We start from the raw sequence: 27,923 nt of genomic DNA on the forward strand, positions 1-27,923 counted from the left end.
CGCTCTTCCTCCGGATTTCTCTGGGCCTTCGAAGGCATTAGCGAGGAAATTCGTGGAGGATATGCGAGTTTCATCGTTTGAATTTCTCTGTTTCAGGCACTGATTGATCAGAACCAGCAACAAGCAAGGGAGATCCTGATTCAGAACCCTGTTTTGACGAAGGCTCTTTTCCAGGTTTCATCCTCTTCCGTTTCTTTTTTAGCTCTAAATTTGTAAATACGTTCATCTGACAAACTGATCATTTTAGTGTGATTGTCTGAACTGAATTTGTTTTGTGGTGGTGAACATTAGGGTTTTGTGTTGTTCTCCAACCTAGTAACCCTCAATTGTGATCTGGTTGATGAATTTACTGAATTGTACTTAAAGACTACATAGTCTTCAATGATTTTTGCACTTTGGTTTGCCGACTTGTTGGATTCGTGGTAGCTTCAGTTGGTGAATTTCTCTCGATGGTGGCGAAGTCTCGAGTTGTTAAGGGCATGGTGTTTCTGGGTTTCAATTATGCCCTAACTTTAGGCTTATTGTCAAGGAATGATAGTATAAGTTTTTCTCGGCGTTGGTGGGAATTGATGTAGATTTGTAGCCTTTAGCTAAACTCCTCTCGATGCATTTCTTTGGAGTTTGAACTATGTAAATCTATGTTTTTTCTTCAACTTTGCCTTCTAGTCTGTGACCGATAATAGCGAAGGTGATAATTTATATAGAACTATGATGTCACTTTTTATACTCGCTATACTTATATGTTGATCTACCCCACTATGGCAGGCACAAATCATGCTCGGAATGGTTCAGCCGCCTCAAGTGGTATAAGCTCTGGTCTTTGGGAATCTGTTTTTGATCATTGTATTAGTTTCATACAGCTGAAAGTTGTAATTCTGTTGTCTAGATTCCAAAAATTGAGCCACAGGCATCACAACAACCTCAACAGTCTCATCAAGCTGTTCCACCAAAGTCAAACATACAAACCCCTATATCTTCTGTACAAGGTGGCTTACAAGAGCCGATAGTTACAACACAGCCTCAAGCCCCTCTGAGAAAGCACCCGATGCCACAGCCAATGCCTATGCCTCCGTCTTCTGTTCCCGCTACCAACAAACCTTCTCAGCGCCAGCAGCATTTTAACCCCGCAGTCACTTTGCCGCCTCCTCAGTCTTCTCAAGTTCAAAGTGCACCTCCAGCTTCTATTCATTCTACATCACAGCCACCACCGTTTCACCATCTCGATATCCCTGCTTCCTCAACTCAATTGCAACAACCAATGCATTCAGGTGGAGTTCCTCATTTGCCTCCGCAACAGCCACTGCCTCCACAGCCTAGACCATCTTCGATGCCATCGTATCATCATCAGTTCGGACCAGCCCAGACAGGGCCCAATGTAGGTTTTCAGCACCATGGTGCACCTCCGCAGCATCTTTCACAGCCCATATTTCATGTGAGTCAGAATTACGAGCTGCTAAAATCCATTCTCTTGAGCTTTCGCTTCTTGATTCATATTTGGAGTTGATAGAGGTCTTTGTTTATGAAAATTTCAGTCAGGCGCCCGACCTGCTGGGAGCCGACCTCAATTCCCACATGGACAGCCACATCTACCTAGTCAGCCACCATACCATGTATGTATAGCTTCATTTCATTTACCTGCTTTCAAAATTTTCTTTAGTGTTTTACAGCATAGTTATACATGCTTGAGAACAGTGCTTGTGTGATGTTCTATGTGTTCTTTATTGCGCCGTAGCTGTCAGCTGTCCATGACCAGTTTCACTCTTTTGTCAAGGAACTTTTTAAACATTTTTTTCATTGTTGTACTTTCAACTATGATCAATGATGACCATAGTTTTGATTTACTATCATGTCAATAGAATCTAGAGGCGGAGAAAGAGTTTAAGAGAAAAGTAGATTATAATTAGCCACATGCCCATTTTGGCCCTGGCAACAATTCTGTTTCTCCATCGTTGGCCTGTTTTTTTTTTTTCTTTTTTGCATCTCTGTTTGTTGTCATCCTGATTTAGCTATGTTGGAGTACACTCCGAAGATAATTTTGGCGAGAATCATGCAGATTTTCCTTTCGCCTTTGCAACTGTTCACCATAATCATACTTGTATTTTTTTGATTCAGGGTGGTGGTCCTCCTTTCGGCGGAGAATATAATGACAAAGCCGGAGGTCCCATTGCAGCTGAAAGAGGGTCGTCTTGGATGCCCGGTCAGTCAGAGGGTTCAATCATGAATCAACTTCCGGGTGCAGTATCAGTTCCTCCACCGGGCCTAATTGGCCAGGGGGGTGTTCCACCTGCTCAGCCTGCACCGGTAATTTACCTCAACTTATTTTGAATGGCACAAACCACTGAACAAAACAGCGATGTTAAGTAACACTAGTATACATATGGCAAGGCTTGGATGATGATGATGATGTTTTCTCGGGTAGGCTTTAACAGTTGATCCTGATATAAGGCCTCCCACAGAAAATGTTGTGTTTTATGGATCAAATCAAAGTCTTTATATTAACCATAGAAGATGCCCGTGATTTAAGTCCGAAGTATAGTCAGGGGCCGCGTTATCTGCTGAATTCTAAATGAATGAATGCCGGGTTTTCCTTTTGCTGAATCACAACGATCATTGAAACGAATGAATGTCGGGTTTTTTCTCTAACGTGGGTTTTGAATGTTGCTGGAATTTAACAGTTGACGGCGGAGATGGAGAAGGCGTTGCTGCAACAGGTGATGAGCCTTACACAAGAGCAGATCAATCTGCTGCCTCCCGAGCAAAGGAACCAAGTCTTCCAGCTTCAGCAGCTTCTTCGCCATTGAATAAAACACCAAACCAAAGGCCTGTAGTAGTGTCCTTTATTTTCTCTCTGTTATTTTTCTGCTTGATCATGTTCTCTTTGACTTTTAGCTGTGTTGTGTTCTGTCTTGTCGGGAAAATCTCTTTTGAGAAACTTGTAGATTTCTTTTTTTTTTTTTTAAATGTTGAAGGCTTTTACTTTTGATCACATTTACTAGCTTTCTTCTTCTATTTTTAAGATTTTTACATTTATAAAATTATCATAGTTCGTAGTAACAAGTCATAATACATTTATAACCTAGATTGCAAGACTAAATTGTGCCAATACGTCAGAGAGAAAAAAAAAAGGAACTACAACAAATTTGATTACTAGGGAATATTTGTTACTGTAATTTAAGTGACAGGAAATCATATGATATTTGACCCAAAAAAATAAAATAAAGCATAATGCGTGCATGTTTAATGTCAATATTATATCAAACTACACTAATCTAAGATGCTACAAGAAAAAATTGAGAGAGAGAGAGAGAAGTGCATGCACAAAGAGATTTGGATTATTATATGATAAAATTTTAAAATGGGAAAACAAGATTTGTGTTGGTTACATAATGAGATTGGGAAGCTAACCACTCCACTCTCATCCACTTCCTCGATTCCGGTGGTTGGGTCCCCACCCCTTATTTTCTCCTTGTGGATGCTTGAACTTGCCCATATCATTTCTCTATCACCCAATGATGTGATCACCAAATCTATTTTTGGAATATTTTAGGGAATATTATTTATTTATTTATTTATTTTATAAACTTCCCTTGTTATCCCCACATCTTGAATTTATTGTTTTAAAAAAATAATTTAGCTATAATTTAAAATTCATATTTGTTGGGTATATTTCTTTTGTTATAACTAATCGTATATTAACAAAGATTTTGCACTCACACAATCTTTCATTTAAAGTTATGTCAAATATAAATTTCCATCCACGTGCTAATTAAGGTTCGGTCAACAAATTTCAGGAAATTTATAGAAATATTTTAGGTCTATTATTTATAAATTTTCTATATTGTCAAATAAATTATGCTAATACTTGTGTTTTGATAAGATTTGAAGATATTCGTAGAAATGTCTTACTAAAGTCGTTTATTAGACGAATTAGATTGATTAATCACATATTATGTTTCAATTAATGAATGTACCACGTTTGACGAATGATTAGTGATGATGACGATGGTTATAGATAAACTAGTGTTATGTTAACATGGCAACAAAAAGTATTAATTACTTGAAATAATTATAGAACTTGGGATTAGAGACCTGAAATTTTTTAATCATTTATAATCATTGGGAAATATAAAGTAAAATAAATATCAATAAAATATATATAATTTAATAACAATTAAAAAGGGACCCCAACCTTTTTTTTTTTCGAGGGGTCTTTTGCTTATATAGTTCATGCACATCTCTATGCTTCGAGGAGAAAGAACCAAATAGACTTTGGTCCAAAGGCAGTCAAAGAAGATATATTTTTGGATTCTAAGATGAAATAAAACAAAAAAAAAGTACAAAAAATAGAGGAAACCAAATCTCACAAAGAAGTGGCTTTTGCATAATACAAAATCTGTAGAGAATGAATTATGATTTCCTTTTTTTTTATTAAAACAATATCATAATAATGAATTGACAAGAATAACTAATTCTTTCACAAAGAAAAACTCAAATAATATTGTATCTTTTATTTTAAAATAATTGATTTCCCAATTTCATGTTAGTCATAGCTAAACTATTTTTTACTGAATATTAATACACTTAAACAGCAGTTTTTTTTAAACTATTTCTAATATTACACTCTAATTCTAATTTAAAAGTAAAATGTCTTTTTTGTGAGGACTTTGTAAGATTTGATAATTTATATTACCAAATATTAGTTTTAATAAAATTATAAACATTATCCGTTTCATGGTTTTTTTCTCTAACTTTTTTTCTAAAAAAAATAATACCATCTCACCTAAAACATTGTATACAAAATTATGTCCATTTATTAGGTATTTAATATTTAATACAAATTCTATGCATTATATTTACAAAATCTAAAATAAAATACTTAACTTAGAACATTGATAATAGAGTAATCTTTTATACATATATATATATATAAATATATGAATTAAGCAGTAGGAAGAAGTGACAAAACCCCACATGGTTCAATCGTCTTTAGGGCAATGAATGGCCCATTTCAAGCTGTCCTTCCTTCCCAGTTTCATGGATTCATTGCATCTACTCTCTTTTTTCAAAAAATTAATTTTAATTATTAATTTATTTATTATTTCCTTTACTACACTTTGATAAATCCTAAAGCCATAAATCAGTTTGAAAGCAACAAATGTAAACTTCTCAACTGTAAAAGCTTAGCTTTTATCCCATCTTTCTATTTAATTATTTGTTCTTAATGTAAAGAGAGAAAGTGAAGGATCCGCTTTTGTATTTCATATGATTTCATTTTTATATACAATTCAGAGGAAATAGCATGGGTTTAATAAATTTGTCAATAATATCTAATATATTTCATGGAGAATTAGATAATATTTATTTTTGTTTATAAGATTTGCCCCCAATCAAAATTCGATAATATTAGTATGAATTAAAGGCGTTTTATGTAATTTATAGAGACGGTAAATACGGTCATCATTTTTTTTTAAAGTTTATCATGTGATTGATGATATTTTCATCCATGTTATAAATTTAACTTTCATTACGTTAGTATTTAATTGATATGGAAATGAAAATGAAAAACCATTTAAAATTGTGTTGAAATTGATGAAACAAGAATGACACTTTTTAAAATTGGCGGTGAAATGAAATGCTTGGAACTTGAACTTTTCATCCATTGGATAAACCTCAAGTATTATATATATATATATATATATATATACACACACACACACAATGTTCAATATTATTTCCTCAGATATTAAATCAAATCCAAAAACGTGTTTGCCATATGCAAGTGAAAAGCCATGTATAGACACAGTATCATATCTAAATTGACCTATTTTGTCATGTGCGAAGACACATCTTCACGTTATGGAGAACAATATGAAAACTAGCAACCAAATTACACAGCAACTCTCTCTTTCTCTCTCTCTCTCTCTCTATATATATATATATACACATAGTCTCTCTCTCTCTCTCTCTATATATATATATATATATATTGGTTTTTTCCCTTATAAAAATGGAATCCCATAAATTTGTGTAGGCACTATTATGAACCCAATCATAAAGATTGTGAATTGGCAACATCCATCAGATTCCATGAACTCGAGCCAAGGGTTTTTATTGTTTTTGGTGACTCTGAAGCAAAACACGTCCAATAGGCTCCCATCACAACCCGCGTTGTGTTTTGTTTCGGAGACATCATCATCGTCTTCGATAGCTACAGCTCCCTGGGCATTTCTGTCATTTCACTCCGACAAATTAGATACTCCAAAGACAGAACACAGTTCCAGTTCCAGTTTTTGCTCTCATCGATCTTATTACATTTGTTTCTGTGCATATTTGACTTTGAGTCAAACCACAACAACAAAAAAAAAAAAAAAAAACTTTGGTCCCAAGATTTCACGAGTCTATTGTTATACGTATCTCTTTGTTTGTGTTTGAATATTTTGTTTCGTTCGTTTTTTTTTTTTTTTTTTGGAGTCAAATCAATTCAAGGATTTTGTTGTGTGTTTTAGTTTGCTTGCATAAGAGTTACGTGTCTTTATTTTATTTTTTTTTATAAAAGAGTTACGTATCTTTTTTGGGTTATAGATGGATTTCACTTCATTGATATTATGGCTTGAAGTATTATAATTATATATGTCACGTATCTCATTCGACTTTTTTATCAATTCACTCATTTCCTAAAATAGTGTAGTTTCTATTTTCGGGGGATTTTATTTATATAATATTGAGTTTTATATATGTACATAGTAATGATCCGAATAATAATCTTAATGTTGTATATATATATATATTCATCATGGGAACTTGAAATTAAATTCATCCAAATTATTCCTCTGATAAGCTAGAGAATAAATATTAAAGAAAGAAAGAAAAGGACAAATATTCAACAAATATTTTTATGTTTAACAATATTCTCTTTGTAAATTACAAAATTAAGTTTCACGTACGTAGAAATTACAAGTATACAAAATTAAAAATATCTTATCATTGGGGGGTCATACACCAAATCATCAGAAGTGTATATATATCTTCAAGTGTTTATAATCTAAAACTCAAAAATTATATTAAATTATATATATATTTAAAAATAAAGTATATAGAGAGAGAGTAGGAAAAAAACAAAAGTCAAAGGGTCCATGACGAATGGAGGACAGCATCCCCATCTTTCACTTGTCTCCCCATCTCCACTGCCTCACGTGCCTTGGCCCTCTGACAAAAAAAAAAAACTAAATATTTAATTAATTTTAATTTTCCAAATTAATCACACCATACTTAGATACATTATTTTAATGTTCACACAATTTATTAGATATATATTTATTTATTTATATTACCTGCAATGAGTCCATTGCATCAGTCTCTGAGTTGAAGTCATAAAACGTGCTTGCTGCCGTGAGTTTCATCGAGAGAAACTGAATTTACATAAAATTAAATCATGTAATCAGTAATTTAATCATCCATTCACAATTTATTATATATATATATATATATATATATATATATATATATATTGTTCCATTATCACTAACCTCGACTTGATTTTGTAAAGATTGGACATAATTAATTATCTCGTCCAACATTGTAGCCATTCCCATGGTCTGCACCAGTTCATAAAACATTAAAATTCAATATAACTTCAACATTAAAACGATACAAATATATACATACATATATATATGTTATAATAATCACCTTATAACATCCGGGAACCATATCTTGCAAGCATCTCAGTCTGTCGTTTATTTTCCCTCGTCGAACCTGGAAAATTCACACAACACACACAAAAACAAATATATTTCTTAATAAATTATATGATTTTCATAAGGTTTGAATATAAATACAGAAAATGTATTTATTAGGTTTAAATGAAAATTATACTCGCTCAGCCAAGCTGTGGCTGTCAGTGGCTTGGCCTCTCCGGGCTCTGACATGAACAACTTCTCTCTCTTTGTCTTCTTCTTTGCCGATGCTCTTCGATCTCTTCCCTTTTCTCGAACTCTGCTTCATCACAACGATTATTTAATCAATCTCATGATTCTATTCCATAAATAGAAACCTTGGAAAGTGTTTAGATTCGGAAACAGAAGCTGAGTGTTTACTTGTTTTCTCGGAACCTTTCCATTTTGGGAAATACGGACAGAACTCGAAAGGGTTTCGGAGCCACTGGTCTCGGAAAGATCAGCCCTTGCTTTTCTCTTCTTCGACTCCGTGTTCGAGATCATCGAAGACTCGTTGTCTTTGCTTGCGATGCAAGGAACAGAGATCATGGGCTGGTTCTGATTGGACGGAAGGAAAATACCCTGGAAATTTTCCGGCGATTTTCCGGGAAAGTCTAGAGCTTGATGGAAAAAGAAAGGGTCGGAAGTAGAAGAGAAAGGGAGAAACGTTTGGTAATGAATGGCGTTGAGTTCTGAGAACTGAGTCATGGGATCGACTGGAAAATTCTGGAGATCCGAGGAAGAGAAATTCGCCATTGATGATGATGAGTTTTTGGATTATATCAAAGTGATTATGAAAATCCTTTTGAAGATGAAGAGCAACTGTTTTCAGACAACAAAGCACAAGATGAGTGACTTGGTCTTATATATAGAAGATGATGAAGAAGAAGAAGAAGAAGAAGAAGAAGAAGAAGTTTGTCGTTGTTGATATGCTTTATGAGTTTTTTTTTTAATTGTTCGATAAATTTGTCAAAATTAAATAAAAAAAATTGTTTTAAAATGTAAAATGTTTGAACGGAAGAAAAAAGGAGAAATTGAGGGTGACGTGGCAAGTGAAGGTTCTGGGATTGCAGTGAGTGTTGAGTGGGCCCATTTTCTTTTTTATTTATTTTTATTTCAGGAGATATATCCAAATGAAATAACAAAGTGCACACTATTATTTCGTTGTGGGTCCGACGCGTTCTTTACAAGGGGGAACGAACGAGTATTGTTCCAATTGGTGCGTTTTAATTATTCTGTTTTTCATTATTTATTTTACAGTTTGATTTTACCATTCTTACCCTTTCGGATGTGTTTATTCTATTGGGATTTTAATGTGATACATATATTACAATTGTTTTGAAAGTGTTAATAATGATTTTTAGGGTTACTTAAAAAACATTGATGGTATAAGAGTAATTAAATGTCATAAACCTCAATATATTTGCTATATCACAAATTGATATTTATACAATACGATGGCTTTTATTTATTTATTTTTTTTAAAATTTTAACACGATATTTATAATATATTATTAAGAGACTAATTTTAATTTGTAATGAAATTGTTTGGGAAAAAAATCTTAACAAAGTTGACGTTGAGGAAGTTTTGGAATATGGATAAAGAGAAAGAGGCGTACTATTACTAACCGCATTGAAACTAAAATTTTATGATTGAAACTAATTAATTATTCAGTTTTATTGTTTACTCTACGTAACTTACACATTAAAGAAATATAATACTTTTGTGAATAGAGAGTTTACGGAATGCACTGCATGGGCATGTGCATGGCGATTAAAAAGATTAGGTATTGGAACACAACACGTTGTACTCTTCTACGTAAATAAAAAAAAAACATTACGCATGTTGTGGACCATTGTCTCCAATAATTCCATAGATTCTAGTATCAAAAAATAAATAAAAATAAAATAAAATATATCCAAGTTTATCAAAATATTAGTTTCAATTATCGTATGGACACATATATGCTGCATTTAATGGAAAAGCCGCGTGGATCGATCTAACTCGAATAGATCACCTTTATATATATGGTCCATGTGAAATCTAAATATCTAACTATATACACAACGTATATCTGCGTTACAAATGTGTAACTAAGTCGACATTCGTATTTAACGTTAATGTAATCTTTATCGAGTTGAAAATACAATAAAATGCTATATATATATATATATATATATATATATATATATATTAAAACAATAAAAATTGAAAAATATCATTTAAAAATCAACATTTTAAATAAAAAAGGATACAAATTGAATTAAAATTGTATTTTTTTTAATATATAAATTCAAACTAAAACCCGAATAAAATCGAAGCATCTATCTGGTTTACGTATCTGTTGAGATAAAAAAGAAAAAAGAAAAAGACAATAAGCCTTGGAATCAACATTCTAAAAACCGTGTCAATAGTTTTCTTGATTACGATATCTAACTATTTCACAGACCATGCTGCAGTCTACTGTCATTGCTTTGGAAACATCTTCTCTCTCTCTCTCTCTATATATATATAATATATAGAGAGAGAAAGAGAGATATATATGTAAAAAAACTTTATTATCAAACATTAATAATATTGTAATACATACAAATATTAGTTTAATTTTATTAAAATATATAAATAAAGTAAGAATATTTTCTAATAATTTATGTAAATTAATTTAAATAATTAACGCTAATTTTAGTAATTCAAAACCTAAGTAGTTGTAATCTAGAACCATCGTTCGTGTGTGTATATATATATATATATATATATATATATATATTGGTGATGATTCTATGGTTTGGTTTGGTGGGAGGTAATATCAAAGCCAATTTTTGTCTGGGGGGACTCTCTGCCATGTAAGAGATAAGGGCAGAGATCCATTTCCATTTGCCAACTTATTTCTCAAGTTGCTAGATACTATATATATATATATACACACAGTTGTTCTTTATATAATTGTTATATATATATATATATATGAAAAAGGAACAGTAAATATTATTAAAGATAAAATCACAAATATATATACATATATATGTCGACTGCCTAACTTCGCCGTGTGTGATACGAGACGGTGACAAATCTTGTTTGCTATCATTAGAAATTAAAAGAATGTATATAAAAATATCTATATTTAGCCTTGGTTATTTTTATTTTACTTCTTATGGATGTGAATATCTTAGACAAAATACCATCGTGTTAAGGTAAATCAAATAACCAAAAAATTACAAGGTTTCAAAACACGTTTATTTGAAAGCTAAGTATATGTTAATTAAGGACTAATTCATGCAAAACTGTTATCTCTAGAGTTTTTAGTTTAAATAACATACGTTTTACAACGCAATTTTCAACTTAAAAAATGCATTACAAATTAAATAATTTTTTAAATGTAAGATAACGATTTTACAAATGCAATTGAAAATTTGAATAATATGTTGATTCTGTGGCAAATAGATAGCACAAGTGTAACAAAAAAAAAAAATCGTTACAAGAATACAGTGCTTTACAATGTTTGCAAATTTGCAACATCCAAATTATATCCTTGCACCTGTTTTGTAAATTAATATCACAATTAGGTTCGACTGGTTGTACCGCAGCGGTTGCGGTTGCGGGTGACAGCGTTTTCAAAACGTTTGATAGCGATTATAAATGAATCAAATGATTAATACTGACTGGTTGAGAAGTTGTTATTGGTATCGATTGCGGGTGGATGCAGTTAGAAGTGAATGGTTCATTACGATTGCGATTGCGTTTTGATATAAATTGTCAAAAAAATATTATTTAAAAATAATTTTGTATAATAGTTTTAATTAAATTTTTCGTATCATTTGATAAAAATTATTTACTAAATTTATAATAATTAAATAACAAATTTAAAATATAAATATTATTAATTTAATTTATTTTTAAGTAAAAAAATAATTTTATATATAAAAATTATTAAAAATAATCATTATTAAACCTAAAAATTATACTATTGTATTTTTTTATTAAAATATAATACTAAAAAATAATATCAAATCATAACACTAAACAAAATCATCACCAATATATATATTAATGTCTTATATAATTTCTAATAAAAATATTTTAGTTTTTTTGTTAAAACGCCGGAAACCGCTATCAAAATGCAAGTTGGAAACTGCGATTAGAAAACACAAGTTTGATTGCGGTTGCGGTTGGTTGCGGTTCAACCATTCAGTTTTTTAATCACCTTCAATCGCCGGAAGCTCCGTTTGCGGGTGACGGCGGTGCAACCAGTCGCCCCTTTAAACTGTACGCAAAATCAATAATCATTGTAATGCATTTGTGTTACAAACTTCCGTTGTAATTCCTATTTTTACCACACAATTATAGATTAAATTCAGTTTTTATATGAATAAAAAAATTTATTTTTATTGATGTGATAAACAACAATGAGATTTACATTTAAGTGAAAATCACAACAGAAAAGGGATTACGGAAACCGTCGCGTCTATGGTAAATTCATATACGTATAATTAATGTTCATGCGGAATAAAATGTAAATGGGTCGTAAGCATAGTCTCTCTTTTTTTTTTGTGCATGTTATGCCTTTTAGTAAAAATAAAATTACATATTAGCTTGTTCATTCAAACCAATATGAAAATCGTATTGTTTTATTATTTCTATTTTAGTTTTATTATATCTGTAAGATAATTGATATTATGTTAAATATCTAAAACGTAAATGTGCATCTATCGTTGAACCACATAATTTCGATAGATAATAATGGACAAAATTCCAAAATCTCTTGGAGTTGTGATTTTTTTCCAATAAAAATAAATAAATTATAAGTATAGGTGCTCTATAAATAGGTTAAGCAAATAGAAAGGTCCGCTAAACACGCATTGTGCACTTACGGATATCATTTAATGGTTTCATAGACCATATGGACGTGAAAAATCAAAAGCTTATGATATACATGTCTCTCTCTCTCTCTCTCTCTATATATTCCATATACGACAAAAATATATAAATTTCATAATCTTTAATAGTTTTATGGTCTAATAATTCACCTCTCTAAAAAACCATGAATTAAAATTATTTCTTTGTAAATTTATACATTTGAGTGAATTGGTGAAAAGATAATTTATATAATTCAAATTCGAATTGTATTTAGCGAAAATTCAATTTTACTCAATATAAAAAAAATGAATTTGGTTCGGGTGAGAGGTTTCAAAATATTCTCTAATGCATAACAACATCCAAATTCAAAACAAGATTAATTTGATAAATCTAAATTAAACCAAATTCAATTCGGTTTTCTTATTGGCCTAACGCTACATAAAAATAAAAAAAAAATGTTGGAAGTCCAATTGTAGTTGCACTTTCCCCTCTCATCAAACGCTAGTTAGTTCGACCATATCACCATTAACATTTTTTCAAAATTAAAAATAGATTTTAAAAAAAAGATGTATATTATAAGGTTTTAAAACTTTACTGAAAAGCATTATTTAAAAAATGCATTTAAGAGGCAATCTAACTTGTTTTTGACTTTGAGGGTAATGATGGCAACAAAATGCGTATAAATATCCAAACATGGGAACGAAACAAACAGTGTAAATTTATATGTCCGAAATTTGTTGCGTATGTGAATGGAAATTTCGGTGAAGTGAAGTAAATGTATTTACCATAAACTTTTGTTTCACCTCAATCATTAAATTGGAGCCTAACTCTTCCTTTTTTGTTTTCGATTTTGGTTTTGGACGCATGCATATAGGTATTTATTTAGTTTTATTTAAAGTGAAAATAACGTCTAAAAACCATGAATTTATCTACATCCCCATGGATAATCATCAATTTTAAAAAATTCTATCTACAAATCTATTACGCGCTTTAAAAAAAATAAATGGAATTTAAATTAAATATTAAAATAAATGAAAACCCAATAAGACTTTTTTTTAAAAGAAAATCAATGTTTTTAAAATGAAAAATGAATTGAATCGGTGCGTAGATAAATAAAGTAATGATAATCGAAATAAAACTAAAACTACCTAACCCTAAAAAATATAATAATATATCAATAAAACTATTTTCAAGAATTCATACATATTATACGAGAGTTTCGAACTTTAAAATCAGTTTTTTTTAATCGTTTTATATGTTGACCCAAGAGATGAATGAGGATTAATTTGAATGTGTAAGATTTTAAAATATCTCTTAATAATTAAACGTTGATTATAACATCTGGTAAAAAAGAAAAATCTGTTGTGAATTGAATGCGTGTTTTGACGTTAGTAGGAAACTTTATAGTCCAAAGGACATGATAATTGTGTAAATTTTTAAATATACAAACAAAGTGAATAATTAATATGGATACCAAGAGAGTTAAATAATGCTTTCAGTGAAGATTGCAAATTGAATGATTTTATTTTATTTTTTGTAAATTGAATGCTTTCAATGATTTTTTACTTTTATATTTGATGAAACGTTGATTTTGCACTTCCTAATACATTTTAGGAAAACTTTGGCGTATTTGCATGATTTCTGTGATTATATACAAATTACAACTAATCACTCTAGATATGGATGTTTGAAAGTTTTTTTTTTCTGGCTTCTCAAAGTTAAATTTGCCAATTTGGGCTTACAAACAAAATTGTAAAATAGATTAGCAATCTTATGAATTTAATACATATTAGTGATTTCTCGTCTCGAGCCAATTCATTTTTGGTTCAGCCCGTTCGGCCCATTTTTTTACAAATTAGAAAAACTCTGGTTCAGACCAAATTATCCGAGCTTCGAATCGACTCGCGAGCTAACCCGTTTTTTAATCTAATTATCCGAAAAAAATTTAAAATTATATAAAAAATAATCATTTAAAGTCTACATAACAATCATTTAAAATCATTCAACATAGTATAAAATATCTAACTTATTGATCCATAAAACTATATCCAAATAAAAAACCTAATATAACAAAATACATAGAACAATATCAATATATCATGAATTTTAATTTACTACATAAATGGAAGAGGTGAAGCAATTAAAGTATGAAAATCTAATATTTTTTTAATGTTCAACTCGCGAGCTGATTGAGATAGCCAGATGAGTTCGGACTTACTGCGAGCTGACTCGTTTGATCTGTTTTTATTTGATCTCTTATTTTTTCAATCCAACTCGATAAAAAACGAATCAATCCTCGTAGGCCTTACTCATTTTACCATCGGTAATACATATTGCTTTGAAATATTTCAACTTTTTATGGAATATTTATCACTTCTGATTAAAAATTGTAGAGTGTTATATATACTTTATATAGATATATATACTAAAAGAAGGTAATTTTTCGCGCACCAATATAATCGGACAGTAAATTAGTAATTTCCACCGTTAAATGGCCGTAGTTTTCACTTTTCAAGAGTACAATTATACCGTTTGGAGTGTTGGATTGGGCTTATATGTGAATCGGTCGTTTCTGTGAAAACTTGGCCCAGGCCCAACTTTCTCGCCTTTTTTTCTCCTTTTTCCTTGTTTTTTTTTAATTATGGGTAAAATCGATTTTCCCTTTTATTCCTGAAGTCGAAATCCCTCGCCGCGGCGGCCACTAAACTCGAACGCCGGCGCCGGTGATATATTCTCGGAGATCAGATCTGGTGAGTTTCCTTCGTCTTCCTTCTTCAATTTCTCTCGGTTCGAACTAGGGCAAACCGCCATGAGGTTCCGGTACGCCATGGTGTGTTCGTCGAACCAGAACCGGAGCATGGAGGCTCACTCTCTCCTCAAGAGACAAGGCTTGGACGTTTCATCGTACGGAACTGGGTCTCACGTCAAGCTTCCGGGTCCATCTCTTAGAGAACCCAACGTCTACGACTTCGGAACTCCATACAAGCAGATGTTCGATGATCTCCGGCGCAAGGATCCTGAACTGTATCCTCTTAACATTCCCTCTCAGATTCTGCAGTTTCGCTTCCTTTTCATCCTTTTTTGCTGTTGCCCATAACGGATTTGTCACTATCTTGTGCTTTGCTTCGAATTGCTAAGTTATAGTCGGTCACTGCTTCGATTCCGAGTTGCTTTTCAGGTTTATCTTTTGAGTGAATTTAATATTTTTGAAGTATATAGGATTCTTATTTGCCTTACCTTAAATCCCGTGTCTTCTGTGTTATTGTGATGATAACGAGCAAAAGGATTTATTTTCCCGAACACTTCCCTTCATCATTTGGTCAACCAGCTCGATGAGTCATATCTTGTTTCTGTTCCATTACCACTCTATTCGAATCTATTAGTTAAATTGCCCCTCTGGGTTTTATTGTGTTCTTGCATTCTTTGGGGGACCAGGGCACTTGAAAATGTTGGAAATTTCTCCTCTTTTTATGAGCTCATTGGTGATGCTGCATGCTTTGTTCATTTCATTGTTGACATTCTGGTTTCCAAGATTTTCTCGCATTTCTTGTCATGGCTCTAGTTTGATCCATGTATTAACTTATAGCTGTATTGAGCTTGACAGAATTGCAAGTGCAAAAGCGCATCGCTATGGTTTTTTTTATGTTCCTACAATTTTCCAGCTCCTTTTCCCGTCTGTTTGATAAGCTTTTGTAGTGTAAAGTTGTATATGAACTCTTATAGTGAGTTATGGCTTATTACTTCAGAGTTTCTTCCTATCATTGCACGTCAGAGTTTCAACGAAATTTTTTCTCTGAAGTAAGATCGTTGTTTGTGAGATACTCATTGCTATCTTGTTCTCTGTAGTTGTTAGAAGGTGTCAGATGTATCAAACCTGTTGAACTCTTTTTTTAGTTGTATTAAATATGCCATGGAGGTATATTATTCTGATGCATTTTTTTTTCACATGAGACCAAATTTTGAAACTTTCTTGTGGTTCGAAGAAAATGTTGTCTTGACCTAAATGTTGCATGCTTTGGGAACTCATTTATCTTCGATTTGTTGCTACTTTGCATTCAATCTGTGAAATTCATGTCCCGTGGTGTATGAGTGTACATGGTCACTGGGTTGCAGCCTGCTTGCATTGCATGGTGTATATAAAGCGATTTAAGATACCTTGACCATTTGATTCAGTTACAAGCGCAATGGGATTTTACCGATGCTTAAGAGGAATTTATCAGTGAAACTTGCTCCTCAGCGGTGGCAAGATAATGCTGCCGATGGTGTGTTCGATGTGATAATGACATTTGAAGAAAAGGTTTTTGATTCGGTCCTTGAAGGTAATATAACCTTTCCTTTTTACGTTTTTTTTTTTAAAAAAGACTGTTGCTGATCATGTGGTTAATTTGATTGAGAGAATATCCTTTTGCTATGCCGATGCCCCTGATGAAGGCCTTTGTAAGTTTTCAGTTAAAGTTTTTGTAGTATCGGCAGAGAACATATGGTATTTATTGAAATCATAATATCTTATACATTTGATCTCCTTTGTTAGATGATGCTTCTAAACATTTTTCGTAATTATTTTTTCGCAAGGGAGAAAGGAATTTCTTGGTTTTGTCATTTGGTAGACTGGCTCAACTTAGGTAGGTTTGCTGTTATCGTGTGAATTGATCAAAAGTCGACTGTTCGTGGAGATGTCATGAGAAATTATGAATATATTAAGGGCTAAAACAAAACATTCAACCCAATGATTCATATCTATTGGTTATTCCATTTTTTTTATGGACTCAAGTCAATCTTAGGTTATTTGTGCTTCACATAAACAATTTTTATGCCATGTTTTATTGGAAATGCCAATTTGCTATCTATATTCTTGCCTATATTTATCGGAAGGCATATATTATCCCAACTTTGCAGATCTTAGCGGTAGAGAACAGTCCCTTATGAAAAGTGTACTTGTGATGAACTTGGAAGTCAAAGATAACCACGAAGAGGCAGCAATAGGTGGCCGACTCGCATTGGAAATCTGCCAAGAGGTCTGTTATCCGAGAAAACAATCCATTTGATTTTCTGCAGTGAACCCGCTTTCTTATTGTCGTCACTCATGCAGAAATGGCTTTAAAGGGTGTTGCTTTGGAAATTTGAGTCGTGATATTCCCCTTGTATCTTTTGCAGATCGAAGGGACTGATTCTTGGGAAGATTCTATCGATGATATTGTAGCGGGTTTCGAGAAACAACATAGGCGGAAACTGGTCTATAGCATATCGTTCTACTGAAGATTTGTATGAGTTGTCTGAAGGCATCTAAGGGGAGAAGATTCTCATTCCAATGATTCCATGAACAGCAGTTGTCAAGGTGAGTTTTGGAATCTAGAAGGTTGTCAGTTGTTAGGGACAGTTTGGTTCACAGTTTGTGCATAGTTCCTTTGTCAGCGTTCCCTAATGTTCTCTGGTAAGAGTTAAACATGTGATTCTAGTTTCTATTTTTAGTAGGGTCTTGTCTGGATTTAAAATCCAGACATGAAGTTGAGATCTTTATGGTTTCCTTTTCTTCTAAAAGTACACAGTTACTCAAGACCGAGTTTAATAGACAATCAATCCCCTGAAAAACTCGGTCTTTTGGTTTGGTTTGATTTTAGGTCAGGTTAACAGACATTCCTCTGTAACCGATATGCAGCGGTTAACCTGATTATTAAACCCGAGTATCTTGAAGTATAGTCATATTTTTGAAGCTAGAATCATCGAGAATGTCAGATTCTGTGACACGAAGGGCATTGGATCATAGTCTGGTTTGTAGTATATTCTTGGGTTTGGGATATTGAAGTGGCTTACCAACATCTGGATAGTATCTATATCGAGTTAAGCAGATTATTCTCGAATATTTGATTGATCTTGAGCAATAGTGAAGCGGATATGTAGAATGCCATTGTTTGAATGGAGCAAGACGTGGATGGTGTTACAAAAAGTTTTGTTCCGTCTTTCAATTCGGTTACAGGAGATGAAAAAGAGAAACATTTTGTTGGGTGCTTTTGGAACCAGCCAATGTTTTGTCCGTTTGTCTGATCGATTTTTCAAAGTACCTGAAAACGATTTCTTGGTCTCTCCCGAGGTCTAATATTTTCGGGTTTCAGTTCGGTTATTCTCGGGAGCCGGTTTTAGAAAATTTATACCCACTTGATTTTTTTTATATCGGATTTGGTTCGATTTAGTTTTTAATGATAAAAATGTTTAAATTCTGAAAACAATTTCGGTTTTGTTCTTTTTTTGCATTGGATATAATTTTGATATGGTTATATGTTTTTCGGTTTGAATTTATTAGATTTTGTTTAACCGAATAAATTGGTATATTCCTTTCTTGGCAAAAGGAGATTTGATACGTTTTTGTCAATTTCTTTTGTTTTAACGGTCAAAAAAAAAAGGAAAGAAACGAAGACAAAAAGGGCAAAATAAAGACTAAATTACAAACGCATTCATTCATTCATTCACCCAAAGGAGACTTGCAAAGTTTACAAAGAAACCCTAAAGCTTTGGATTCTTATCATTATGTCGGCTGCTAAAGTCTTTGTTTGATTTTGATTTTGATGTCTTTTGAAATCGGAGGTTTGAATTATAGAGATTGCTAACCATAAAATACATATTCTATTGCTATTTTTTTACTAACTTTTTAGATACGATATTTTAATAATTCGAAAGTTCACCGACCTTCGTCTCAACAGTGTATCGAACACATATATAATTTGGGTTAAAGACATCCAACCCTTTTCAACCCTTTTCAACTACCTACACCGTTCAGTCACCACGGATTGGATTAGATACAATTAAATACGGTTTTGTCGTTAGTGATATAGAGAAAATATAAATACAAATCCATCATGAATGTCTATTGGGACACCAAAAAACTCTTATATCCTCCTATTTTTTTCTTCTATCAAATATCATGCCTATACATTCTAGTGTATTTAAATAAAATATTTATAGTATTTATAAAGAGTTTTTAAAATTATTTAAAAAATAAATATTTTAAAGTTGTTGGGTTGGAAAATATATTAAGAATATAAATATTTCTTGATACGTTAGATGTTTACTTTTTTTTATCTAAAAAAATTTTTTACTGAGCGGGAGGGATAAGAATAAATGTTCTAATTTTCTTTAGTTGTTTGAGGTACCGGTTTCTGTGATTCAATAGAGATTTGAATAAATAAATAAATAAATAAATTGATATTCTATAGAACAAAACAAATTATAAATACTAAATTTAGTCTCGAAATTCTATTACAAAACGTCTTCAGAAACGAAAGGTTGAAGAGTCTCTCTCCCTCTATAAACGGTGAAACACTTCTCAGTCTCCTTCCTCTGTTTTCTTGAGCATCAAGATTAGGGTTTATCACACGCGATGTGCATGGAGACGGAGACAAGCCCGAGGATGTCTTTCTCCAGAGATCCGACCCAGTCATTCGAACATCATCATACATCGCGAAACATCGACTGTCTTCTCCAGGAACCCGATTCAGAGTTCGAGTTCAGAATTTGCAGGGTCTCCGGTCAAGAATCCTGCCCCGCAGATTAAATTTTCTCCAACGGTATGATCCTTCCCTTCGACCAACGCTCTAACGATCGCGTCCGCGAATCAACCATGCACGAGAACAAAACCGACACTCGCAATCCAAACTCGTCTCGGGATAATTTCAAGAGAAGTCTGAGTCTAAACCTCCGCACGAAGAACGGTTTCGTCTTCCCGTCACCGATTCTTGCAAGAAGCAAATCCACTAGCTTGGCGCCCAAACGTCCAAGAAGACGAACGCTCAAGAGTTTTGAGAAAGATGACTTGAATCAGAAGCAAGAGCTCGTTGCTTCGGGTCCAGGGGCAAATTCGTCATTGTCGTCACCGTCGAAACAGTCTTCTTCTTCTCCGTCGTTGTGCTGCAGCGTGTATCGGCTTGTTACGAAGAAGCCTTCTGCGAAGAAGAGTGGCAACGGCGGTGTTCGGTTTAGTCCGGTTTTGAGTGTCCTCCGGTTTATATTTCCGGATTTGGTTTAGGCCGGTTTTGACTTTTGAGAAAGATCAAGAAAAAAGAAAAAGATGAAGATGTTCGTTTCCACTTTAGTTATCGGTTTTCTCAATGGTTTTAGAGTATATATATCACGTATTAATTCACATTTTCATTATCAAATAAATGGTTTTATAAAACTCCTTCTTTTACTCACAAACACCAAAAAGATAATATTAAAGAAAAATATATCATAAAAAATCCTTTTAATTTCTTAAATCCCGACATTAGTTTTGGAAAAAAAAAAAGGAGAGGTCCAAAACCATGTGTGAACGAAGACAAATATTTTCTGCGTACTTTTGGAAAACCGGACAACATCGAGCGAGGAGTTCGAGGAAACAAGACCATTTGAATTTTGCTCCATTAGCTTTTTCTAACGATAGAAATAAAATTTTATCATCTCTCTCTATTTTTTTTCCATTTAAATGCGAATATATAAATAATAATAAAAAAATCTAAATCTTAATAGCTCAACCAATAAAAAAAAATGGGAGTGAAAATTGTATGTGTCCTCTTGAATTCGAACTTTAAATTTGGAGACATAATGTATATTCCAAATTACATAATTCTCGACCCTTAGATTAGTTTAGATTTTGATACACTAGAATCGTTTATAAAAAAAAAGTCGGTAGGTATATCAAAATAATTCAGGAATGACACAGAACAGAATATAAAACACGTGGAATTTATACGATACAAAAAGATTAAAAGAGTGATAAATCGGATTGAAGAACGTTGTTCGGTTAATTATTTTTAGATAATCATGTGGAACGATGCATACCATATTATACATCAATATATTGTGTACTATTTTTCATTTGTTGATTTGTGGTCTAATTAAGATTTATGGATCTAAATGTATATCCTTATAATGTAAAGACCAATATGCAAATACTATAGCATGTAATTTATCTCATTCTTTTACGGCGGAATTATGAGTACAAATTTTATAAACTGAGGTTACGAATAATTACATCTAGTTAAATAAATGATTAGTGTATGGTTCACTACATTTTGTGGCTAATATTTATTTCATTATCTCTTTCTCTCCCACCGCAATTCAACTAATTGTTATGATTGGATTATATTATAGTGATTCGAGAATTATGTAAAAAGTTTTCATGGGCATGGCGGTTTTGATTGTCTAAATAAAAGCCCAAATTCCAACAAAGAATAAATGATTTAGGAAAAGCGAATTATTTATTTATTTATTTTTCATTATTTTCATTACAAACCGTGTTTCCCCCCCAAAAAAAGCATGTTCGCCATTTTAGGATGAGAATCCAAACATCATAATCGCTATCAAAAAAATAGTATTATATATGTTTCACAACTATCCAATAAATAAATAAATAAATGTAACAGAAAAAAGGAATTTCTGATTAGTTTTATTTCCTTTTATCATCTCCTTAATTTTCCATCAATTCAGCCAGAAAAAAAAATCCCACTAACTTGAATTTATGATTAGTTTTATTTCCTTTTATGTATTCGACGACATTTTTTCAGGAACAATTTTAGGTAATAAAATTTTAAAAAAGGATGAATTTCACAGTTGTCCAAAACAGACATTTATTTTCTTATTCTGTCACATCATGCAAACCAAAGTATAAACCACATGCAATGTACCTTCTCTCTTGCAATGCCTTGAACCCTTTTTTTTCTTGCAAAAACCCGAAAGACTAATCGAGATTTCGAATTTTCCAATCATTTTTTTTAAAAAAATTCCGTCGAAATAATAACAAAAGATGAAGAAAAACAACCAAACGAATCAGCAAAACCAAATATTAAATTGTCAAGGAATATTCCATGACATCGTGTTCTATTCATTTCTCGTCGGAATCGGATTCGGCCTCGGAGTCATGCTTAGTTCCCACACGAAAAGCCTCTCTTCGAATCTCCAGTTGTCACTTTTGTCTTATGCCTCCCAGTCTCCTCCTTCATCCCCACCGCAACCGCCACAATGCACTTGCCCTGCGGCTCCGAACGCCGCAGAGGAGCCTCGGGTCGGGTTACGGGATTTTGTGGAGCCGAAGAACGTGATGCACGGCATGACGGACGAGGAACTTCTGTGGCGAGCGTCGATGAAGCCGGAGAGGAAGGAGACGCCGTTTTCTCAGACGCCGAAAATCGCGTTCTTGTTCTTGACGAGGGGGAGGCTCCCGTTTGCTCCGTTTTGGGAGAAGTTCTTCAAGGGCCACGAGGGTTTTTATTCCATCTATGTTCATACGAGCGATCCTCGTCACGTTGACCACGACACCCCCGAAACGTCACCGTTTTACCGCCGGAGAATTCCCAGCAAGGTCTGTCCATTTCGCCTAATCTCGTTTATTTATTTATTTTTAATTTATATATACCTTCTTGGATAATTTGATAGAAAAATTCTTCAATTTGCACAAAAATAATTCATAGACCTCGAGCTTTAACATATGAAAAAAATTCATGAATTTTTAGAGACGACGTGGGTATTAAGTAAATTAACATTTAAGTAAAATTTTCGGTATTAAGTAAATTTGCTTGAGTTATTTAACTAAATTGCTTGATTTGTTTTTTAAAAAGAAACTTTAGGAAATCTAATGGTAGATTAATCCTGCGAGATTCCAAATCAAAATCCTAGTTATCCTGTGAACTAAAAAAATCGACTAATAAATTAACATTTAACGACAAAACATCATTAAAATTTATTTTATAAAAAAAAAAGATTCACCAAATCCTACCCAATCAAAACGCAAACCAAGCTTTCTTTTCATTGACATGTGACAAAGGAAGTAGAATGGGGGAAGTTTAGCTTGATGGAGGCAGAACGCCGGCTACTGGCCAACGCCCTCCTCGACTCCTCGAACCGCCGGTTCGTCCTCCTGTCCGAAGCCGGCGTCCCCATCTTCGACTTCTCCACCGTCTACTCTCACCTCATCAACTCTCACCACTCGTTCGTCGACCTGTTCGATGACCATGGGCCCACCGGTCAGGGCCGGTACAGCCGCCGCATGGCCCCTCTCGTCACGCTCCGCGAGTGGCGAAAAGGGTCTCAGTGGTTCGAGATGGACCGGGAGCTGGCCCTGGCCGTGGTATCCGACACCACTTACTTCCCTCTCTTCAAGAAACACTGCCATGGCGGTTGCTACGCCGACGAGCATTACCTTCCAACGTTCGTCCACATCAAGTTCCCGGGCAAGAACGCGAACAGGAGTCTGACGTGGACGGACTGGTCGAGGGGTGGGCCCCATCCGAGGACGTACACGAGACCGTTGGTGACCGTGGATTTCCTGAGGGGCCTGAGGAAGAGCGAGAAGACATGTGCGTACAATGGAGAAACGACTGAGATTTGCTACTTGTTCGCGAGGAAGTTTGATGAAAGGTCGTTGAATAGATTCATTTTGTTTGCTCCTAAGATTATGGGTTTTTAATTAGGGGAAATGTATGATATTTTATTGGCCGTTTTTTTTTTATATTTGGGAGTACAAATTAAAGGATCTATTGTTTCATCTATTATTAGAATTTAATATGTGACATTCTGGGGTTTAACGTGTAGAAATTGATCAATGAGATCAATGTGATTGATTTTTAAAATGTAAAGAGAAAAAAGAGAAAATTTATGATATTCTGAGCTGCGGTTCAGGGAAGATTATCAATGGATTGATACTTCATTTCATAAGGAAAACTCGTTGTTATTTAAAGTATTCGACTTGTTATGCCAAGAAATATATACAAATCTTTTTTTTCAAAAAAGAATATTAGGATACGAATATTTTTAGTTAATGGTGGGAATTGAACCGAAAATTTCTCGTAATAATAGATATGAATTTTCAAAAAGTAAATTAAAAAAACTCTAAAATCAATACGAAAATAATTGAATAAATTTATTGAAAATAAAAATACTGTTTTTCTAAATATTTTTTTTCTGAAAACTGAATTCAATCCGACTAATGTTAGAAAATGGATCTGGATACAATTAGAAAAAAATACAAGAATATCATAATCGGAAAAGAAAAATAATAGATGAACTCGGATGTGATGATATTTTAGGCGTAGTTCCACTTTTCTAAAACGTTATTCCCTCTCTATCGAGCAAAGAAAAACCCGAGAATACGTTTAGAGATACAAATAAGTAGTAAGTTTCTTCCTTAAAATGGCTAATAAATCTCTCAAAATCCATTTAGATCTCATATGCCCTGTGTTAAGATGTCTAGAAGTATTTTTAACACTTAAAAAGTCGAAAGGTGTAAAGAAATCAAAAGTTTTTTTTTCAAACGGTCACGATTTTTCGTTTATTTTGAATAGTTCAGAAAAATCAGGCAGATCGTTCATTTTCCGAGTGGCCACTCATTTTTTCCAGTTTTGTTCATAAAAAACGAGCTATCCGTTCATTTTTCGAACGGTCGCTCATTTTTCTCAGTTTTATTTATAAAAAAACGAGTCACCCATTCATTTTTTCAGTTTTGTTCATAAACAAAATTAAAGATATATCTTCCTACTAATCTTTAACACTTAAATAATTCACAATACGTCTTTTACAAACATTTTACTTATCTACCATACTTGTAATACACGTAAAACTTGAATGTTTTGAAAAATTATATAATCCACCAATCTACTCGAAAATAACTAACAACTAACTAAATGAATATAAATTTTTAAAAACAAAAATTTAAGTTTTTTCTGTGTTGGTACCTTCTACTCAAAACACTTTTTTCTTTAAACTAAATAAAATCCGAAACGTTTCAAATCCTAAATGAATATCCAATTTCAAAACCTTTTTTTTTTTCTGAGTGATGCGACCTTATACTCTAAATACCTTTTTTTTATGCCTTTAAAAAAGTGGATAATATATATTCCATGGATATCAACGCATATATTATATATTAAAATAACCAAATTCGATGTAGGATAAGATATTTGGAAACGAAAAAGAATGACCCGGTCGAGTCAATTAGGGAAACAACAAAAGAAATTCAAGGAACTTGCATTGCATGGCACCGTTGCTTCCAAGAAACAAAGCAATCTCATTTTATTATTATTATTATTATTATTATTATTATTATTATTATTATTATTATTATTATTATTATTATTATTATTATTATTATTATTATTATTATTATTATTATTATTATTATTATTATTATTATTATTTTCTTCCTTATCAGATTTTCTCTATTCCCACTACAACTTTGTCTCTGTTATGTTACATTGCAAAAGTCAATTAAAATATAATATAATAAATGGCTATGAGAAATTTTTAATATTTAAGTGCACAATAATACTCTAAAACTAATCATTTCATTGCCAAAAAAGGCTAACCATTTAATGATCTTCTCAACGTTTCATTTAAACTATACATTGTATGCTTCCTAGAAATTCTCAAATTAAAATTAGATTTCCAAAAAATAATTTTTTATTGCGATAATGTTTTTTTTTTAATTGGGAGTGTGAAAGAGACTAGATAGAGCAGCACCTTCTTGGAAATTATTCACTAGTCTATGACCACACTTTCACATATCCGTTATATAATGAATCATATGTAGAATCGTTAGTAGAAAAAATAATCATATGTAGAATATTTATTTCCCGAAAAAAGAAAAGAGAATGTTATTAGATAATATCTCATTTAATCTTTTTTATTCTTAGGCATCCATAAAAATTATGATGATTTACATTTTTTTATCATCTAACAATGGCAATTAAATTTTAATTTATAAATTATAAGAATTAAGAATCAAATCTTATATGTATCATATGGTCGGCGAAAGATTAAATTACTGATTTAGGATTTATCTACAAAATATTTATTTTTGTAAGCAACAATATAAAAATTTGACCAAAAAACCTTCATTCCTATAATACATATATATATATATATATATATATATGACCTTTTATAAAAGGATTGAACAAAATAATATACTAGTAATCGTTGCATACATATTATTCATAATTGTTCGAATAGTTTATATGATAGAGAGTGAAGCTTATCAATAAAGTTAGACTTCTTGATTTGTATAATATCGTTCACAAAAATCCCGCCATCACAATAAATAAAGACAAATATAAAATTTCTGCAACACATATCTTCTTGACACGTTGCGATTGCACCATACCTTGGCTTGGTGCATATGTAAAAATATCATTTGCCACAACAAAAAATATATGTATATTGCGTTCAAAAATATTTTTTAAATTCTGTCCTGTCTATGCATCTATAATTTTTGTGCGTATAAATGTATATATAGGTGCATGTGTAATAAAGAAAATATACATCTAATTAAAAATGACATTTTAATTATAATTTAATTAATAATATTCATTTAGATAAAATTTCTAGATCACCCCATATATATAATAAGTGTATCTTTAAATATTTGTTTTTTTAATGTAGATTTCTTCGAGGCCGGACCGGATCTAATGGTGCATTTAGGCGTGACACGTGTAATGCTTTTAACAGTTTAACTAATTCCAACCGTTAGATCTGTCGGGGAAAAATTAAACGGTCTGTATTAATCCACGTAAGACTCTCTCTCGTTAGTTGACGTCAAAGTCAATCGTGTGTATGACGTCATCATCTCGCTCCGTGAACTTTTTATTGCCTGGGTGTGCTTGCCAGGTTGTTTCCTTTGCCATTCTCGGAACTTTCTCCGTTTTCTTATAAATTATTACAATCGTCATTATTACCATTATGCCATTTCGTCCTTTTATATAAACGCTCCATTTTTTTTTTCACTTTGACAATTGCGTATTCGCATATAAACCCTAGCTCATCTCGACTCCTCCCATCTTGGGTTCTCTCTCTCTCTATCTCTCTTCTTGAAGATTTTATATATAATCCATGGCCGGGAAAAGGTTTTTCGAAGATTTTGATTCGGATCTCCAGAAACCGACCGAGAAACGGATGAAATCCAGACCGTCCTTTGCCTCGTACGTCGTCTGAAATTGAATTCGATCTTCTTGGTTTCACCTTTCGATTCTTTATGTGCTTTTTTGAATTGCCTTTCATGCATATGTTGCGCTTTCTTTGAAGTTGAGATTTTATGGATATTATGATGGGGACTTTCTTGTTTTTTTTTTGCCTGACTTGTATCTTATGTATTATTATTTAATTTTGTTTTTCAATTTCAGCGTGATTGGAGAAGTGATTATGGTGAACTCCTTGAACAATCTTTGTTCAGCCCTAGAGCCTCTTATTAGAAAAGTGGTAAGTCTTCTAATCTCCTTAATTTCTTATTTCTAATGTACGGAAACAATCACGAATTAAGAAATGCACCAATGGCATACATAAACTAATGGTGTATATATATATATATACATACATATATATATATATATATATATATA

The 27,923-nt window shown here is 32.4% G+C and overlaps 5 protein-coding genes across 7 annotated transcripts in view; 4 read left to right on the forward strand and 1 right to left on the reverse strand.

The window, feature by feature from the left end:
- Positions 1-2,992, forward strand: part of LOC104812144 (formin-like protein 20) — a 3,671-nt gene extending 679 nt beyond the window's left edge. The window contains exons 2-7 of the mRNA XM_010539150.1: positions 97-174; positions 766-804; positions 887-1,432; positions 1,533-1,610; positions 2,113-2,301; positions 2,676-2,992. Of these exons, the coding sequence (XP_010537452.1) occupies positions 97-174; positions 766-804; positions 887-1,432; positions 1,533-1,610; positions 2,113-2,301; positions 2,676-2,801 (1,056 nt within the window). The 3' untranslated portion in view covers positions 2,802-2,992. The remainder of the gene's footprint in view (positions 1-96; positions 175-765; positions 805-886; positions 1,433-1,532; positions 1,611-2,112; positions 2,302-2,675) is intronic.
- Positions 2,993-6,958: 3,966 nt separating this feature from the next.
- LOC104812145 (transcription factor BEE 3) lies at positions 6,959-8,618 on the reverse strand. Of its 3 annotated transcripts, none has more exons than XM_010539153.2 (6): positions 8,097-8,618; positions 7,876-7,998; positions 7,690-7,755; positions 7,527-7,595; positions 7,332-7,409; positions 6,959-7,223 (listed from the first exon to the last, which is right to left on the reverse strand). In XM_010539153.2, the coding sequence occupies exons 1-6, from the start codon at positions 8,469-8,471 to the stop codon at positions 7,164-7,166; spliced, it is 771 nt and encodes a 256-aa protein (XP_010537455.1). In that variant the 5' UTR covers positions 8,472-8,618; the 3' UTR covers positions 6,959-7,163. The 3 variants fall into 3 exon arrangements, with proteins under 3 accessions (XP_010537455.1, XP_010537453.1, XP_010537454.1); XM_010539151.2 differs by having other exon boundaries at positions 6,959-7,206; positions 8,097-8,615; XM_010539152.2 differs by having other exon boundaries at positions 6,959-7,206; positions 7,876-7,995; positions 8,097-8,612.
- A 6,608-nt stretch (positions 8,619-15,226) lies between these two features.
- On the forward strand, positions 15,227-18,246 carry LOC104812146 (RNA polymerase II subunit A C-terminal domain phosphatase SSU72). Its single transcript, XM_010539154.1, has 4 exons — positions 15,227-15,594; positions 16,744-16,889; positions 17,467-17,585; positions 17,725-18,246. Exons 1-4 carry the CDS (start codon positions 15,380-15,382, stop codon positions 17,824-17,826), a joined length of 582 nt encoding a protein of 193 aa, XP_010537456.1. The 5' UTR covers positions 15,227-15,379; the 3' UTR covers positions 17,827-18,246.
- Positions 18,247-22,246: 4,000 nt separating this feature from the next.
- LOC104812147 lies at positions 22,247-24,079 on the forward strand. Its single transcript, XM_010539155.1, has 2 exons — positions 22,247-22,897; positions 23,360-24,079. Exons 1-2 carry the CDS (start codon positions 22,343-22,345, stop codon positions 23,999-24,001), a joined length of 1,197 nt encoding a protein of 398 aa, XP_010537457.1. The 5' UTR covers positions 22,247-22,342; the 3' UTR covers positions 24,002-24,079.
- A 3,254-nt stretch (positions 24,080-27,333) lies between these two features.
- Positions 27,334-27,923, forward strand: part of LOC104812149 (protein SAR DEFICIENT 1) — a 5,039-nt gene continuing 4,449 nt past the window's right edge. The window contains exons 1-2 of the mRNA XM_010539156.2: positions 27,334-27,506; positions 27,708-27,783. Coding sequence (XP_010537458.1) covers positions 27,418-27,506; positions 27,708-27,783 — 165 coding nt within the window. The 5' untranslated portion in view covers positions 27,334-27,417. The remainder of the gene's footprint in view (positions 27,507-27,707; positions 27,784-27,923) is intronic.

Source organism: Tarenaya hassleriana, unplaced genomic scaffold (genome assembly GCF_000463585.1).
Source record: "Tarenaya hassleriana unplaced genomic scaffold, ASM46358v1 Cleome2, whole genome shotgun sequence".
Lineage (NCBI taxonomy): Eukaryota > Viridiplantae > Streptophyta > Magnoliopsida > Brassicales > Cleomaceae > Tarenaya > Tarenaya hassleriana.